The sequence below is a fragment of the Oryx dammah genome, unplaced genomic scaffold (assembly GCF_014754425.2).
Source record: "Oryx dammah isolate SB20612 unplaced genomic scaffold, SCBI_Odam_1.1 HiC_scaffold_1, whole genome shotgun sequence".
NCBI classification, from domain to species: domain Eukaryota; kingdom Metazoa; phylum Chordata; class Mammalia; order Artiodactyla; family Bovidae; genus Oryx; species Oryx dammah.
In genome coordinates this window covers 47,230,304-47,246,887 of record NW_024070185.1, presented here as the reverse complement: position 1 = coordinate 47,246,887, position 16,584 = coordinate 47,230,304, and the positions used below count along the sequence as shown (strand labels likewise).

The window sequence follows — 16,584 nt, the reverse complement described above, 5'->3', positions numbered from 1 at the left end:
ACAATATTATAATTATCCTAACATTAAAAATAAATTTTAAAAAATTGGTGTGATATTTTTTTCCTCTCTCTTCCAAATTATAGCAGAAATGAAAGGTCTCATGCATTAAATAGCTTTGGCAATGCAAAATACTTTTTGTATTTTCACCCTCATCTATTCAATAGGCAAATTCTAGCAAAGGAACACTGCAAGGAAAGTAAACCTCATTTCTTAAAGGGGAACTTTCATATCACTCAACTTGCTGAGTAGTCTTGGGTTTGGCTTCTCTAATCTGTAGTTTCCTCATCTCTGCAAATGAGAAGTCATGTTTTTGGCCGTTTGCCTCTTGCAGTTTTGTTGGGGAAATGTACATGTCTGAAGATACCTCGATTTATCAGCAGCTGCCTTTGTGATGAAAGAAGTGCCATTATCATCTGCTTTATGATTCACCATGCATAGAAAGGAACCTGGGAAGACCTAATATACATATTGCTTAGCAATTTTCCTGTTTTGTTTTTCTTTTATTTTTTTATCTATCAGTATGTTGTGAACTTATTTTCTTTTCTAAACACAATTCAGAGTTTTGCCTCTTACTGTTGATTTGTTTCCAGGGTAGATAGTTCCGGGGAACTCTGTTTTTACTGGACTCTGACCCAAACTAGGTGGCAGCAACTTGCTTTTGTGGTGAAACCTTTTTTACGTTTTGAGGAAGTAAAGGATTTGACATAGCTCTGCTTGGTGGGATGGGATAGGAATTCCATCGTTATGGAAAGAAAATGTGTCAGCCCATTACTTGCAAGTTGCAATAAACAACAGTAGTACTTGAATTTGGCTAAAGGTATTTTTGTGTCTTGTTGGTTTAATGGGGTATTGATGTTGCTTTGTTTTATAGAGAATTGCCCAGATCAAAACCCCCGTCTCAGGAACTGGGATCCAGGACAAGATTTTGCAAAACAAGTTGTTATCAAGGAAGGAGATATGTTTCGTCTGACCTCAGATGCCACAGTGAATTCTATAGTTATTCAGGATGGAGGTAAGTAACGGTCCCTGTCTATGGGAACAGCAACATTTGATGTTCTTTATGTAGAAAACTATTGTTGGCATTTAGAATGTGGTGTCACTCTAACTGTGGAGACAGGAAAGATTCCTAAGTTAGAATTCAACAGCTAGAAGGGCCTTAGAAATCACTCAAGTCAAGACCATTGATTTACACAGAAAGAAAGAGCTCTAGAAGGTCATCTCTCATAGCTAAATCTTTGTTACAACTATGGAGAGTGATGAGAGAATTAAGGTAGGATAATATAGGTAAAAATGAGATTCAGATTTGTAGAGTCTTAGATATTTTTCTATAAATGATTTACCTTTAAAGTGAATGGATTGAAATTCTTACACATGGGCATGTTTAGCGTGTTGAGATACGAATTCTCCATTTCTTTGTTTTGAAAACAGATTCAATATTCTAAGCAGACTTTTAGTAAATTCTTTCTCCCAACTTAACTGCGGAAGTGCTTTTTTCCCCTCTTAAGATGAAAGCTATTTCTCTGTATCTTAGAAAGATATTTCAGAAACTGGCTTACTTAGTGTTATTCCCTGCAGGACTGCTTGTATTTGGGGACGATAAAGATGGATCCAGAAATATTACTTTGAGGACTCGTTACATCCTGATCAAGGATGGTGGGGCGCTTCATATTGGAGCAGAAAAATGCCGCTATAAATCCAAAGCGACAATTGCCTTGTATGGCAAGTCAGATGAAGGTGAAAGTATGCCAACATTTGGCAAAAAATTTATTGGTGTGGAAGCCGGCGGGACACTGGAATTACATGGGACCCAGAAGGCATCATGGACGTTGTTGGTGAGAAATCTGAATTCTTCAGGCTTGACCTTTGGCTCCTATGCCTTTGAAAAGGACTTTTCCAGGGGCCTCAATGTGAGGGTCATTGATCAAGACACAGCCAAAATTTTGGAAATTGAGAGATTTGATACCCATGAATCCCAAAATGAAAGTAGGCGACTTCAGAAATTCCTGAGAGACCAGGATCCAGGACGGATTGTTGCCATAGCTGTTGGAGATTCAGCTGTTAAAAGCCTCTTACAAGGAACCATACAAATGATCCAGGACCGGCTGGGAAGTAAGCTGATCCAAGGGCTGGGCTACAGGTGGGCATGCATATCTTTTTTTTTTTTAGCATGAAGATATATTTTACAACTTTTAATTAATTTTTTTTTTTTTTTTTTGACTGTGCTGGGTCTTCCTTGCTGCAAGGGCTTTCTCTAGTTGTGGCAAGCTGAGGCTGCTCTCTAGCTGCAAGGCTTTCTCTAGTTGTGGTTAGCTGAGGCTGCTCTCTAGCTGCAGGGCTTTCTCTAGTTGTGGCGAGCTGAGGCTGCTCTCTAGCTGCAGGGCTTTCTCTAGTTGTGGCGAGCTGAGGCTGCTCTCTAGCTGCGGTGCTTGGGTTTTGCATTGTGGTGGCTTCTCTTGTTGCAGAGCACGGACTCGAGGGCCCTCAGGCTCAGTAGTTGCTGCTTGAGGGCCCAGTTGCCCCTCAGCTGGTGGGATCCTCCTGGACCAGGGATCAAACCCATGTTCTCCTCATTGGCAGGTGGACTCCCAACTACTGGACTACCAGGGAAGCCCCAAACATATCTTTTTCTACTTTCCTTCCCGCTGCGTATTAGAATCTGTGTCTGTGTGAGAGGAGAGTGTGATGGAGAAAGTCAGGTGTCAGAATGGCCACTACAATTTGGAAGTCTGGTTGCCTCTTGCTTTGAATTGGAGGACAGAATACTGGTTACAAAGCTCTTTTCTAAGCTTTGGTTTATGAAACACTTTGTGAATCTTAGCATTGGACTTGTGACAAATTAAGGAGTGTGGTTCTGAAAAACAATCAGTTTAAGGAAATAGACTTCCTTCTTATAGTATCTTCTAAAGATTATATGGAAACTCAGGCTAATTGAGGCACCTTATGAGTTGAAAGGTTATGGCCCCATTCTGAGCTAAGGTGTAAAAATTGTCTTAAAAGCATGAGGAGAGGTGGAACATGAACAGGTTTCTTTTTCTTTTCTTTCTTTCTCTTTTTTTTCTTTTGTTTTTTGAATCCTTTAATTTGAATCTTGTTTGATTGGCACTGTCCTATGAGACCCTGGCACAAGTTGGAGGGCTAGGAAGTTCATCCAAATAGTAGTATTCATTCCTACAATTTATTCTTGTGTTCTTGTGCCATATTCTGATTAATCATGATTTCCTGATGCAGTTCTGGGGAAGTAGCTGGCTCAACATTTACAAAGAAAACAGAAGTTTTCTGCTTACTTTTCACAATAAAGTCAGGGGATATCTGCAGTGAAGTTAGAGAACTGGCATGTTGAAATGATCTAGTTTCTCTTTTTTTCCTTTGGTGGTTGATTTATCTAGTTATTATTTTTTCCTTTGGTCAGTGTTGGAATGGAATGTTATCTATAGAAGTTGTGGAGAAAGTTAAGAAGACAAAAATTAGTGAAGAAAAAGGGTCTGTAATGGTTTTAAAACTTTTTACTCACACAGGGAATATGTGTTGTTGTTCAGTCGCTAAGTCATGAACTGCCACTCTGTGATCCCATGAACTGCCGCATGCCGGCTTCACTGTCCTTCACCATCTCCCAGAGTTTGCTCAAACTCATATCCAATGAGTGAGTGATGTCATCCAACCATCTCATCCTCTATCGCCCCCTTCTTTTCTTGCCCCCAGTCCCCCCAATGAGTCGACTCTGCATCAGGTGGCCAGAGTACTGGAGCTTCTCTTCATGCTCATGTGCAGGTATTTCTACAATTGATAGACCTAGGAGTGAAAGCATGGTCTGCTCAGACACCCACTCTATTTCATTATCTAGTAGTACCAGAGATAATAACTTTTGTTTCTTTATGTCATTATTGTTCTGGATTTGTGTGATCATTAGCTCTGAATGTTTTGTTTAACTTTTGGGGTAATCTTCTCCCTATTGTTTTCAAATTCCTTTTAAAATATTGAGGCTGATTTGACGGAGAAATTAGAATTGTGATCCTTTGCCAATGTTCCTTTTCATTGCCATTATCTCCAGGGTACATAAACATGCCCCTTTGAAGATAATGTTCTGGCACGTTGAAATTTTCCTCAAGTGGAGGAGGGAAGTAGGAGTGTTTTGGAGATAGTGTCAGTAGAATAGAACATTGTTTTGTAGTTGCTGAGGCAGTTCTGGTAAATAAAGGAAGCCTCTGATAGTCTTCCTCTCCTTCCCTCATATAGGAGATAATAAATTGAAGCATTCTTCATTTGATTCTTTCTGCTGTATCAAAGAATATAAATAGAGCTATAAAGCGCAGTCAGCCAAAGAGTAGCTAATCCATGCAGGGGCGGGTGTGGGATTTGTAAGGATGTAGGCATGCATTGGTTAACTTTCATCTGTGAATATCCAGCCATCTGTCTAGCATAGATTATATTTGGCATTCTTTCCCTATACAATAGGAAGCTGAGATTTTTCTTTTCATGTTTTAAACCAGGAGTCTTAAGGCTAATTTTCTGATGTTTTGTCTTTGTTCTTTCTTTCTTTCTTTTTGAATTGACTTTGATCATAAGCTTGAGCAAAGTTCCTGGAATGTTTATCACAGTATCACAATAATAAAATGGTGTTTTTCAAGTGTATTGCTTTCAACAAATAGATATAAAGCATATAAAATTAAAAACCTGTCAAATAGTGATTCTATAGCTTTAATAATAGTAAGCTAATAACCCAGTGGTCTCAGCTTTGTTTGCACACCTGAGATCTTAAAAAATCCCATGCCCAGGGCCCACTGTACATCATTTACATCAGGATCTCTGAAGCGTAGGACATTCTCTGCTCTCCCCACTGGCAGCGTGTGCAGTCAAAGATGACACTTACTGCTCTAACCTCTGACCTGTGACTCAGGTTCTCAGTGTGGTTCCGAGACCAGCAGCATCGGCATCGCCTGGGAACTTGTCAGTAATTCTATGGCCCCACATCAAACCATCAGAAGGGGGAGCCCAGCAGTCTGGTTTAACAAGCCTATCATTTAATTCTGATACCAGTGAAGTTTGAGAACCCCTGGTCTAACTTGGTAGTTCTCCAGTGTGGCTGCACAGGCAGAGCATCTGGGGAACTTTAAAACAGACTAATGCTAGGCCCCACCTGTAGAGATGTTGGTTGCATTGGTGTAGGCTGGGTCTAAGCTTGGATATGTTTCTAAAGCTTCCATATGATTCTATCATATAGTTAGATTTGAGAACATTGCGGAGATAAGAGTGGAAAAGAGACCAGGCAATAATCATTTAAAAAGAAATGGAGGCTTCCCTGGTGGCTCAGATGGTAAAGAATTTGCTTGCAATGCAGGAGACCTGGGTTCAGTCCCTGGGTAGGGAAGATCCCCTGGAGAAGGGAGTTGCAATCCATTCCAGTATTCTTGCCTGGAGAATTCCATGGCCAGAGGAGCCTGGTGGGCTACAGTCCTTGGGGTCGCAGAGAATCGGACACAGCTGAGTGACTAACACACACTGTCCTCTAATGCAAGGGATGCGAGTTTCATATCTGGTTGGAAACTGACACCCCACATGTTGAGTGGCCAGAAGATTAGAAAAATAAAAAAATAAATAATGTGAATGAAAAGAGTGTGAACTGATGAAGTCAGTGATTAATTGAAATCATAATAATCAGTGTTTCACCTGTTACAGAACTGGACAAACAGGGATTTAAAGTCCAGGTGCATTTCCTTCTGTGATGTCAGTTTTTTTGGTCAAGTTTGGACTTGCAACCGCATGTGGAAGAAGAGTTGGAGGGACTGACAAAAATGAAATAGAATTAATAGCACCTGTCATAACATCTGCGTTGGGGATTTGGGTCAGTACCATGACAAATAATCAGTTGCACCTGCTCTTTTTCCTTCTAGGCAAGCTTGGGCTTTGGTTGGTGTCATTGATGGTGGCAGTACTTCTTGCAATGAGTCTGTAAGAAACTATGAGAATCATAGTAGTGGAGGGAAGGCTCTCGCCCAAAGAGAATTTTATACTGTGGATGGTCAGAAGTTCTCTGTGACTGCTTATAGTGAATGGATTGAAGGTAGGCAAGCACGGTTTATACTCTTGTTAATACGTTGGTAAGTATTGTGACAGATGTTTTTTAAAGTGGCATTATATTCAAATGATAGTCTTTTGATTTCTCAACTGGTTGAAGATGAAACCTATAGTTTTCCAACTATAGTTGATCTTTTAGGCTGAAACAAAACTTTTTTTTTTCTGGATTAGAAAATGATCTAGTTTAGGCATCCTCAGTTGGACATTGTTCTTCATTCTTGAGTCATTAGGTGTGGTTAATGGATTTTCTATATTTAGATCCTAGATTTAGTTTCCTAGATTTAGTATTGGTCAAACCAATCTGGATGTGATAGGGTGAGCTGTCTTTGATTATGTTCTGTGATAGTGAACTGGTTTGTACGTTGGATCTTATTGTTATATAGCTCTATCGACAAATATTACCTTTGAACACATGCTTTCTAAACAAATTACTCATTTTCTTAGCAATGTTTCCTTGATAATTCAGCTACTTTGTTTATCTTACAGTGAAACTGGAAAACAGAGAAAAGTACAAAGTTAAAATTAATGTTTCACCCTATCATTCAGAGTTAATTAGCATTTAAAATCTATGTTCCCTCCCCTAGTGTTCATTTTGTTTTAACCTGCTTTCCTTTCCTTAAATAATATATTATAAAGTTATCTTAGGCCTTTACTTTTCTTCAGCATATTTTGAAAATTAGAATCCACCTTTCAGAAGAACTATCATGTCTAACAGTGGCACTTTTTTTTTAAAGGAAATTCACTGAAGAATTTCTGTGTTTTGCTGCTAGATTTTTTTGGTTCCAGGTGAATTGGCAGCCTCCTGTCTGTGCTTGCCCACCACCTTTCTTTTCCAACCCAGTATTATACCAAAATTAATATGAAATGAGTAATTAAAAGGTGCTTTATTACATCTGTAATTACCCAGAAAGGTTTATTTTAGGCTGGGCACATACTTCTGTTTTTAGCAGTACTGTAGTAAAGTATTCACTGAAATGGATTTCTGGAGACAGAATGCCTGGGTTCATGTCCCAGCTGTTTTGCTTACTATATGATGATGGCATATGACTTCAACTTCCTAACCCTTAGTTTCCTCATCTGAAAACGGGGATAATAATGGAAACTACCACATAGGGCTGCTGTGAATATCAAACATGAAGACTATGAAGTTTTTAACACAGAGTATATAATAAGTACTCAATAAAGGTTAGCTGTTTTAACAGAATGCAAACATGACTTGGGATATAACTGTATTTTGTATCCTTGTAATTAAAAAAAGAGTCTTTTGCTTTAAAACGAACAGATAAACAGTTCCTGGTATGTAATGGGACTTCCACATGCTCCATTTAAGCAGCCTTCTGAGTTTGAGGTGAGGAGATGGTATCTATTATGGATGAGGAGACTGGAATCAAGGCTAAGTTTTCTGCCTCCAAGACTATTGTTCTTTCAACCACATCATGGTTGCCTCTAGCAAAAAACATAGGTAGATGAGAAATATTTCTGAGCAGGAATTTGGACTTGCATGAAGAGTTTAGTGGAACTTCTTTCAGTAAGATTCCAGGCAGAGGATGACAAACTTGGAGTCAACATTTCCTTTTGAGAAATTTTGCTTACATTTTCACATTACCAATGACTGCTCATTTCTGGGAAAGTATACATTCTAGCTATCTATTGTAGGATATTGTTTGTGTTCTGTGTTCTCAGTGTTTCCTATTTTCTGGAAGAGGTAGAAAGTCACTCCAGGAAGCTAGGATGATGAACATATTTTCTTTCATACTTCCAGTTCATTAGTGCCAATAGGAGATATCTCAGGAAGGATTTTCATCTACATCCAGAAAAGAGTGAAGAATTGTTGAATAATACAGATTTTTCTCTATGTAACCTTGCTTTTTTTTTTTTTTAACAGAAACAAATTCTAATGATCTTTTAAGTTAAAACTTATTTATCTAGAAATTTTTAAAAAAGCATCATTGAAATTTTTTATGAAAAAATTTAATGTTTCTTAGTCTCCCTTTTTTAGATAAATCTTTTTGGTTAAATCTGAAATTTGGGGTAGTGATTATCATTGCTACCATGATATTTTGGCTTACTCTTAACCTGCCTGTTTTAGTTCTTAGGAAGGAATGGTATAGAGGTTAGGAAAATTGGACTCTGGAATTAAATTAGCATTCATTGTGGGCTCTTTCTTTAGCTATTAGTCAGACTATCTTCTTTCAGCTATTAGTCAGATTCCCTGACCTTTGCTTCTTTTATCTCTAATGCATATAATAGTTCCTCTATCTCAAAGCTGTTTTGATGAATCGTTGTTATGTATGTGAAATCCCAACAATTGTTAGCTATCATTGATAGTTATTATCTTTATTTAGGCAAAATTCCATTATGGGCTTTAGTATTTATGTGAAAGAAACAATGAAAAACGCTTTACATTTATTAGGTTCCTTCCCCCCCCCACCTTTTTTTTGTGTGTGTGTTTTGTTTTGGTGCTTTGTAGAAACAGGAAAGCATGGTAGATCAGTCTAGTGGAGCAGATTTCAGAACTTGCTCAGGTTAGATATTATCAAGTATCCCTAAGACTGTAAGGATATTTGTGTTATTCTTTGTGTCTTGCCTAAATATCCTGCATTTTGATTCCTCTAACTTAAGTAAATGAGTTTTTTTCATTCCTATCATTGACTATTTTTTTTTAATTAAAAAAAATATTTGTTTATTTGGCTGCACCAACTCTTAGTTGTGGCGTGTGGGACTTTAGTTATGGCATGCAGGATATGTTGTCCTGACCAGGGATCGAATCTGGGTCCCCAAGCACTGTAAACTTGGAGTCTTAGCCACTGGATGACCAGGGAAGTCCCTCATCGACTTTTAGGGTCAGTATCTTCAAGTAGCCCCAGAGTAGTTTGTGAATTAATTGGAAAGGTGATACTGAAATACAGATAGTAAACAGATATCTTTGAAATATGGTGTTGCCCCACATTTCCATATTTTCCATAGCTTCCATCTATTCCATATTCATTTGCATTAAATCAGGTTTTGGACCATGACAGATTATATCATGGACACTTTGAGAAGCAGCGAACAGTGTAGAAGCAGTGCAGAAGCTTCTGCACTTGGTTGCATGTTAAAGAGTGCAAGTTAGAGAGATGTTGGGTCAGCTTTTCAGTTTCCATCTGCCTAGTTGGGAACCAACTGTGAGTTTCAGAAGGGGGTCTCAGGAAAGATCAGAAATTAGTAGTTCCTGGATTGCAAGTCTGATGTTATCCCAGGAAAGGTGCTGAGTTGGACTGGGGCGCTATCATGTGGCCTCTAGGTCACTTTGCAGATGATAGTGGGGACACTCATCCCTTCAGCAGGCATTTTATGAGTCTGCACTGTGAGACAGCAGTCAATACATGGTGGCTGAGCTTTGCTCTCTTCACTGATGGAGCTTCCAGGAAAGTGAGCTGTCTTCCCATTGGAATGATACTAATCATACCAGAGAAAAATAACAGAATAAGAATACTGGAGAGAATGGTTACTTCCAAGAGGATGTTTGGGAAGTCCAGAAAGGTTTGCCTGAACTTTATAAGATGAATAGTATCTTGGTTGGTAAATTAAGAGTGGATGGACACTGTGGACAGAGACTAAATGATGAGCAAAGGTCTAGAAGTGAGAAATCACCTAAGGCCAGCTTTTATTCTTAATGTTAAGATTATGTGTGTTCATGTCCTATCTTTTCCTGTGCATGGGTCAGATTGAAGCATTGCTGACTTACATTTATCTTTTGATTTGTGAATCAGTGATTTTTTTTTTTAGAAAAAAAAATCAGTTTCTTTCTTGCTTTTTGGTCTAGGTATTTCTTTTTCAGGTTTCAGGGTAGAGGCCATAGATGGAGTAAAACTGCACCTGCTGGATGATGTTAGTAGCTGGGAACCCGGAGATCAGATTGTGGTCGCAAGCACGGACTATTCCATGTACCAAGCAGAAGAGTTTACTCTTCTCCCCTGTCCTGAGTGCAGCCGCTTCCAGGTCAAAGTCAAAGGTATCAGACTGCTCAGAAGGCTTCTTGGAAAACACTCTTCTTGAGATATGATTCTTGGGATTCTTTGTTTTTCCTTCAATCGTCATTGTCATCATCATCATCATCAATATTGAAGGTCTTAGCAGTGGGGTGCTTTGAACACTAGAGTCCCAGAGGATGTTAGATAAAAGTAGTCATTGAGCAATAATGTTGTTGCTAATGATGTATTATAGACAAATCAGTGTTTTATGCCAGTTTCTATGTTTAAAAAAAAAGAGATACAAACTAAATGCATTGAATTTTTTTTCTATTAGATAATAGTAAACTAGGTTTATTTTTTAAATAGAAGTGTCTCGTTTTTATGTAAAAAAATGAAACTCATGGTCTTTGAGTGTCTGCTTTCTTGGCCACAAGTAGATCTCACAAATATTTAAAATGAAACCAAAAAGATATTTTCATAAAACTACATATACTATCATAATCTTGACAAATGTATTTTTTTGGGAGAGAGCAATATACAATGAGATCCTTACTGTAAACTCTGTTTAGAAAGGATGACTGACATTTACCAGTTACTTATTTTGAGGCTGATGATAGGCAAAGCTTCTTCCTTCATTACCTCAGTTATGGGATTCATTGTGCATTCATTCATTATATTGCTTTCCTTGCTTCTGTAATAAAAATTATGCATTACACATTTATGATACAAAACAAACGAATTTAGAGTAGCTATTTAATAAGTACTCACTCAATGGGTAATTTAGAACTTTCAAGGTTAAAGGAAACTTTTTTGCTTTAAAAAAAATGAAATTGACTCACTTGGTAGTTTTTTCCTGCTTCACTCAGTGTTGTACGTTTCCTTCTTGACCATACAGGCCATAAGCAGAAAACTAAAAACTAAAAAATCATCATACCATCTGGCATTAATTTTGTTTGGAAATTCTCATTGTTGTTAACAAGTATACATGATAATGAGTCTCCATTATTTGGTTTATTTGTGTTTTTCCTTCCTGAGTTTGTATAGTTAAGATCAGATAAAAGCTCGTTGGTAAAGTGTTTCTAAGTTTTTAGTAAAGGTAGGGATTTAAAAGTGCATAATAATATTAAAATAAGAAGTGGAAAGAAAAGGTGGTTATTTCTGGACTGTTAATGTCCAAAGGCAGGTTACTTTAGCTTTGAAGGAGAAGCAAAAAAAACTTTCCACCCTATTATCAACATCTACCAAACCATTAGCTTTCCTAGGTACGGCATGTACTTGGGTATTCATGTGTCCTCAGGGGAGTGGAACAAAAGCATGGACAGGAAGCAGAGAGAGACAGCATGGATTCTTAGTTGGGGTCCAGATTACTGGTGCTGCTCAAGAGAAGAATGAACTCTTGGCTTGGCCAAAAAGTTTGTTTGAGTTTTTATGTAACATCTTCTGGAAAAACCCAAGTGGAACTTTTTAGCTGACCCAGTACTTTAGGGAGGGGTAAGCTCTCTGTGTGTGGGTTTGATAGTTGGGAGTGAGGGTTAAGGGCATTGAGTGTGGGTGATTAGAGTAGAAAATCCATAAAATCTCTGCTTCCTGGGATTCTTTTGTTCTGAGGTATTGAAGAATGGAAACAAACAATTTAATAATGTCTTGAAGTTACAAGATAAAGATTACTGTCTTTTTGATGTAAGCTTTCTGTTTTCTTTGTTCTGATGTTATTTTTGCCTTGCCCTCGTCAACCAGAAACGCCTCAGTTCCTGCACATGGGTGAGATTATAGATGGTGTAGACATGAGAGCTGAGGTTGGAATTCTTACCCAGAATATTGTTATCCGAGGAGAAATGGAAGACTCATGCTATGCTGAAAATCAGTGTCAGTTCTTTGATTATGATACCTTTGGAGGACATGTCATGGTAGGCAAAAGGATTTGATGAATTCTTTGAAACTGTGACTGCTAAGTACATGTTTGACAAAGCTTTCAAGTTTTGGAATGACATCCTTATGGCTATTGATATCACATTTTATTTATCTTTCCAATGACAAGGAGATTTTAGATGATTAAAAGATAACATTATATCTTTATTTAGTTGATCTGGACTCTTAGTTAAATCATTTAAGAATTGTCCTGTGAAGAATGAAATCAATTTATGTTGGGAAGAATCTGTTATACAGACAAAAAAAACAAATAATCTCAGTATCATGCATGCAATCTCTGAAAGGATCATTTTTTTAAAAACATGATATTCTGAAAGGGTAAGCAGTAGTAATGTACAAATTCAAGATATGTTTCTGTAAAGATATTTTTTATATGCAGATTTTTTATTCTGTAAAAGTACTGAGCACTTATTATATACTAAATGTTGCTCTATGTACTAATCTATTGGACTCCTGGGCTGCTTTTTGGCTACATGTGTCTTAAAATCAGTTTTGTGTGTTGAGTAGGATATTCTTTTTGGCTATGTTTCTGTTACACTGATTTCTGAAATGTTGGTCAGTGTCATGACTTTGTTTTTAGTAGTATGATTGAAAATCCAGAGTTTATAAATATTGAGACTGCTTAGGTTGGGGATCATAGAGGCATTTTTTAAAAAGAACAGAAGTAAACAACATTATATGCTAACTAAATCATTGAAGGAGGATTTAGAAATAATTATTGATCAAACTACAGTGGAGATTATAGAAATGAAAGAACAAGACCAGATAGGAAATGACCAAAATATTTGAACAAACCCACACATATATACAAAAATCATTTTTGTAGCCTTCCTGGTTAACTTTCCTTGGTTCCTAATAAGAGGCTATTTTTTATTACTCTTTAAAATATTCATTTATGTAAAGAAGCATTTGCTAAATTCTGAGTTGGAGATCCAAGAAAACAGGATGTGAAAGAAAAATGCTTTCATGTCTGGTCTCCTTCAGATATTTTCTATTAAAACAATATTTTGGGGGAATTTCCTTGGTGATCCAGTGGTTGAGAGTCCACCTTCAAATGCAGGGGACTCAGGTTCGATCCCTGGTCAGGGAACTAAGATCCCACCTACCACAGGGCAACTAGAGAGCCCATGTACCCAACAAATATCCTGCACGCTGCAACTAAGACCTGATACAGCCAAATAAATATTAAAAAAAAAAAAAAAAAAAAACAATGTATTTTGTTACCTTGCTTCTGAGCTACTTTACCCTAAGCTACTTTGCTTATGTGTTAGTTTGATTTTTGGTTATCTTATAGATAAGGAAAAATTTTACTTCAGTCCATCTTTCTCATGTGGAATTGAAACACATGGGTCAGCAGCACCTGGGGCGGTACCCTGTTCATTTTCATCTGTGTGGAGATGTGGATTACAAAGGAGGGTACAGACATGCAACATTTGTGGATGGCCTATCTATTCATCACAGCTTCTCAAGGTGCATCACTGTGCATGGGACAAATGGCTTGCTGGTAAGTAACCTCATATTATGCTGATACATTTTATGAAAACAGTCACCTCTCCTTCATTCCCATGACTTATCAGTTTTATACAAGTAAGCTGTTGGACCACAGGTCTTACTCTGTCCTACTTTCCTGAGAATTCTGCTGTTTTTCTCTGTTCTCTTAAGAGATCAGTGAACCCTGACATTTGACTTTGCCCCATCAGCTAAGATGAAAATTTTTTGCTTTTGTACTTAGCGTGCCTCATGAATAGCACTTGTCAACCACAGCCAGTCTTTTTACCAGTGACATTATACACTTGTATTTTGGCAGATAAAAGACACTGTCGGATTTGACACACTGGGTCATTGTTTCTTTCTGGAAGATGGTATTGAACAGAGAAATACTTTGTTCCACAATCTGGGACTCCTCACCAAACCAGGCACACTCCTTCCCACGGATCGGAATAACTCCATGTGCATCACCATGCGGGAAAAAGTTTTTGGAAATTATATCCCTGTGCCTGCCACTGACTGTATGTGAGTAATTGGTGAAGTGGAAAGCTCACGTGTGATGGCTAAGGCCTGTTGGCTTTTGGGGGATATGTTTAGTGGGAGGTTTTTAGAAGATGGGATTTTTCCTGATGAATATTTAAATCACCTTTAAAAAAATGCCTTTCAGGGCTGTTTCAACTTTCTGGATTGCTCATCCCAACAATAATCTGATTAATAATGCAGCTGCAGGCTCACAGGTAAATAACACTAAAGTGCATTGGTTGTTTTTTGCATTCTTGTTTGTAAGTGTTCTGGTTTATATGTATATGCAACAGAGTATGTGGTAGTCTAACTCAAGCACCTTGCTTTCTGGTACTGCTTATTTCAGCCTGCTCTCAGAGCAGGCTGTGGTTGAGATGGTTCTTCTGTTTCGTCACATCGTTTGTGCCAGCTAGTATTTATGAGTGTACAAAGACAGATGCTAAATGGAAGAAAAGAGGGGGCTAGTATATCGGGTTATCATGTCATCTCCAGAGTATATTTTTAGTGTATTATGTACAATCCTTCTGGCTTCTCCTATTTCAGTCATATGTTCATGAGTAAAAAAAGCCTTTTGAGACTGGGTTATTCTGTAGAATATTATGACAATGGTCATTCTGGTCAAAGGGGCATATCCTTTTTGTTAAATATAGGGATTTTATACACTTGGAAAATCCACCTCCTTAGTAAAGCAAGGACTCAGCTGTGTGCCTTTATTTTATTTATCAATTTATTTTTGGCTGCACTGGGTCTTCGTTGCTTTTCTGTGGCTTTCTCTGGTTGGAGAAAGTAGCCCCCTCTTCATCGTGGTGAGTGGGCTTCCCGCTGTGGTGGCTTCTCTTGCTGTGGAGCACAGGCTCCAGACACACGGGTTTCGGTAGTTGCACCATGCGGGCTTGGTAGTTACTGCGCGTGGGACTGTAGAGCACAGACTCAGTAGTTGTGGCACACAGGCTTAATTGCTCTGAGATATGTGGTATCTTCCTGAATGAGGGGTCGAACCTGTGACCTCTGCATTGGCGGGAGGATTCTTAGCCACTGCACCACTAGGGAGGTTCAGCTGTGTGCCATGTACTAGTTATGTGCCTTAAATTGTTTCACATACACAGGGATAATTTAAGAGAATAAATTAACTATTTTTGGATGACAGAAATGTCTCCTGGATAAACTCGGAGAAATTTACATCTGTAATTGAGTGTTTTTATAATACAGCTGCTAATTTATAATGTACAAATGAATCTTTAAGACATAATACTACTATGATTATATCTGTGCTGAAAACTATAGCACAGAAATATGAGCTTTGCAGCAAAACCTGAATATTCATACACATACATCATGGCTATTAACATTTTAAAAAGGAAAGGAATATCTATCATTGTTTTCCAGAATAAAGGAAAAAATTACTTGAAGGGAGTATTTCTTTAAGACAGCAAGAAAGCAGGTATCACTGGGTGATGGTAGAATTTATATCTGTGGTTTTTCTTAAAAACATAAAGCATAAGATTCTTACTTGACAGGGCAGAGACCTGGACATTCAATCATTTCAGTCTTCTATTCATTCCTGTTTCATCAAATATTTGTTGAGCCCATATAGGATTTGTACTGAGAGTTTCTAGTTGGAAGATGAGATTTTGGGTAGAGGTGGCCAGGGATTTGATGTGCAGTCTTACCCCAGGATCATCTGATCTGCATTACATTACAAATGAACACAGAGCAGAGACTCCTTTCAGCTATTTTCAGAAGTCATGGCTTGCAGATCAAAGTAAATTGCAAAGAGTCCATGAAAAATGTAAGTTGAGGTTGCCAGCATCCTTATGAGGGCTCATTTGAGAAAAGAAGAAAGCAGGTGTCTATCTTTTCCCATCTCTTATGTGTTCTTCTCCCTTTTCATTCTGTGAGTTCTTTTTTTTCTGTCTAGAAAAACTGCTCCCGTCAAGCTCATGTTTTGGCAAGGGTTTTCCTCCCAAAGTAAATCAAACCCTTTTTTCTTGTACCTTTCCACTGCCTTTTACAAAGCTCCCTTTACCTGTCTTGACACCACAGTGTTTTAACAGGAAACAGCTGCTACCTCCTTAGCCCCCTTTTTCCATCCCCCAGCCCCAAACTCTACTGCGTCTTGGGAGGGTTCACTGCCCTTAGTTTATAAGGCTATGGTGTGGAGCCTTCTTCATAGCCCTCTGAGTCCGTTTTGTGCCCAAAAGCATAGAGGTGGCAGACACATTCTTCAGAGGAGTTTGTTTTTACTGAGACCTATCTGTAAAGTTTTATCATGGAAAAATGCCAAATACTGCTTTCATTTTGCTGATAATGTTTTCCACAATTCATCTATGTTCCTAAAGGACTTTGTCAAAACTAGTATAGTACTTATTAGCTATACTTTAGTTGCCTCTATGTTTCCCATTAGACTATGAATTCTTTGAGAATAGCCTATTGTATACCTGGCACTAAATGAATGTCTGCTAAATTTGAATTGATACTGTAATTTTGGACTATATATTTGAGTTTTAGCAATCTGCTTAATCAGTGTTGATGTGAAGTTGTCCTTCACACTGGGCTGATTTTTAATTAAATTGTAAAATAAAAAATTGTCACAGAGATTAAGAACATTTCATTTTATTTT

At 37.9% G+C, this 16,584-nt stretch overlaps 1 protein-coding gene across 1 annotated transcript in view; it reads left to right on the top strand.

The window, feature by feature from the left end:
- CEMIP2 (cell migration inducing hyaluronidase 2) overlaps positions 1-16,584 on the top strand; it is an 81,765-nt gene that overhangs the window by 22,875 nt on the left and 42,306 nt on the right. Inside the window, exons 3-10 of the mRNA XM_040252310.1 lie at positions 872-1,012; positions 1,576-2,137; positions 5,889-6,058; positions 9,878-10,066; positions 11,763-11,932; positions 13,249-13,458; positions 13,762-13,967; positions 14,110-14,179. Coding sequence (XP_040108244.1) covers positions 872-1,012; positions 1,576-2,137; positions 5,889-6,058; positions 9,878-10,066; positions 11,763-11,932; positions 13,249-13,458; positions 13,762-13,967; positions 14,110-14,179 — 1,718 coding nt within the window. The remainder of the gene's footprint in view (positions 1-871; positions 1,013-1,575; positions 2,138-5,888; positions 6,059-9,877; positions 10,067-11,762; positions 11,933-13,248; positions 13,459-13,761; positions 13,968-14,109; positions 14,180-16,584) is intronic.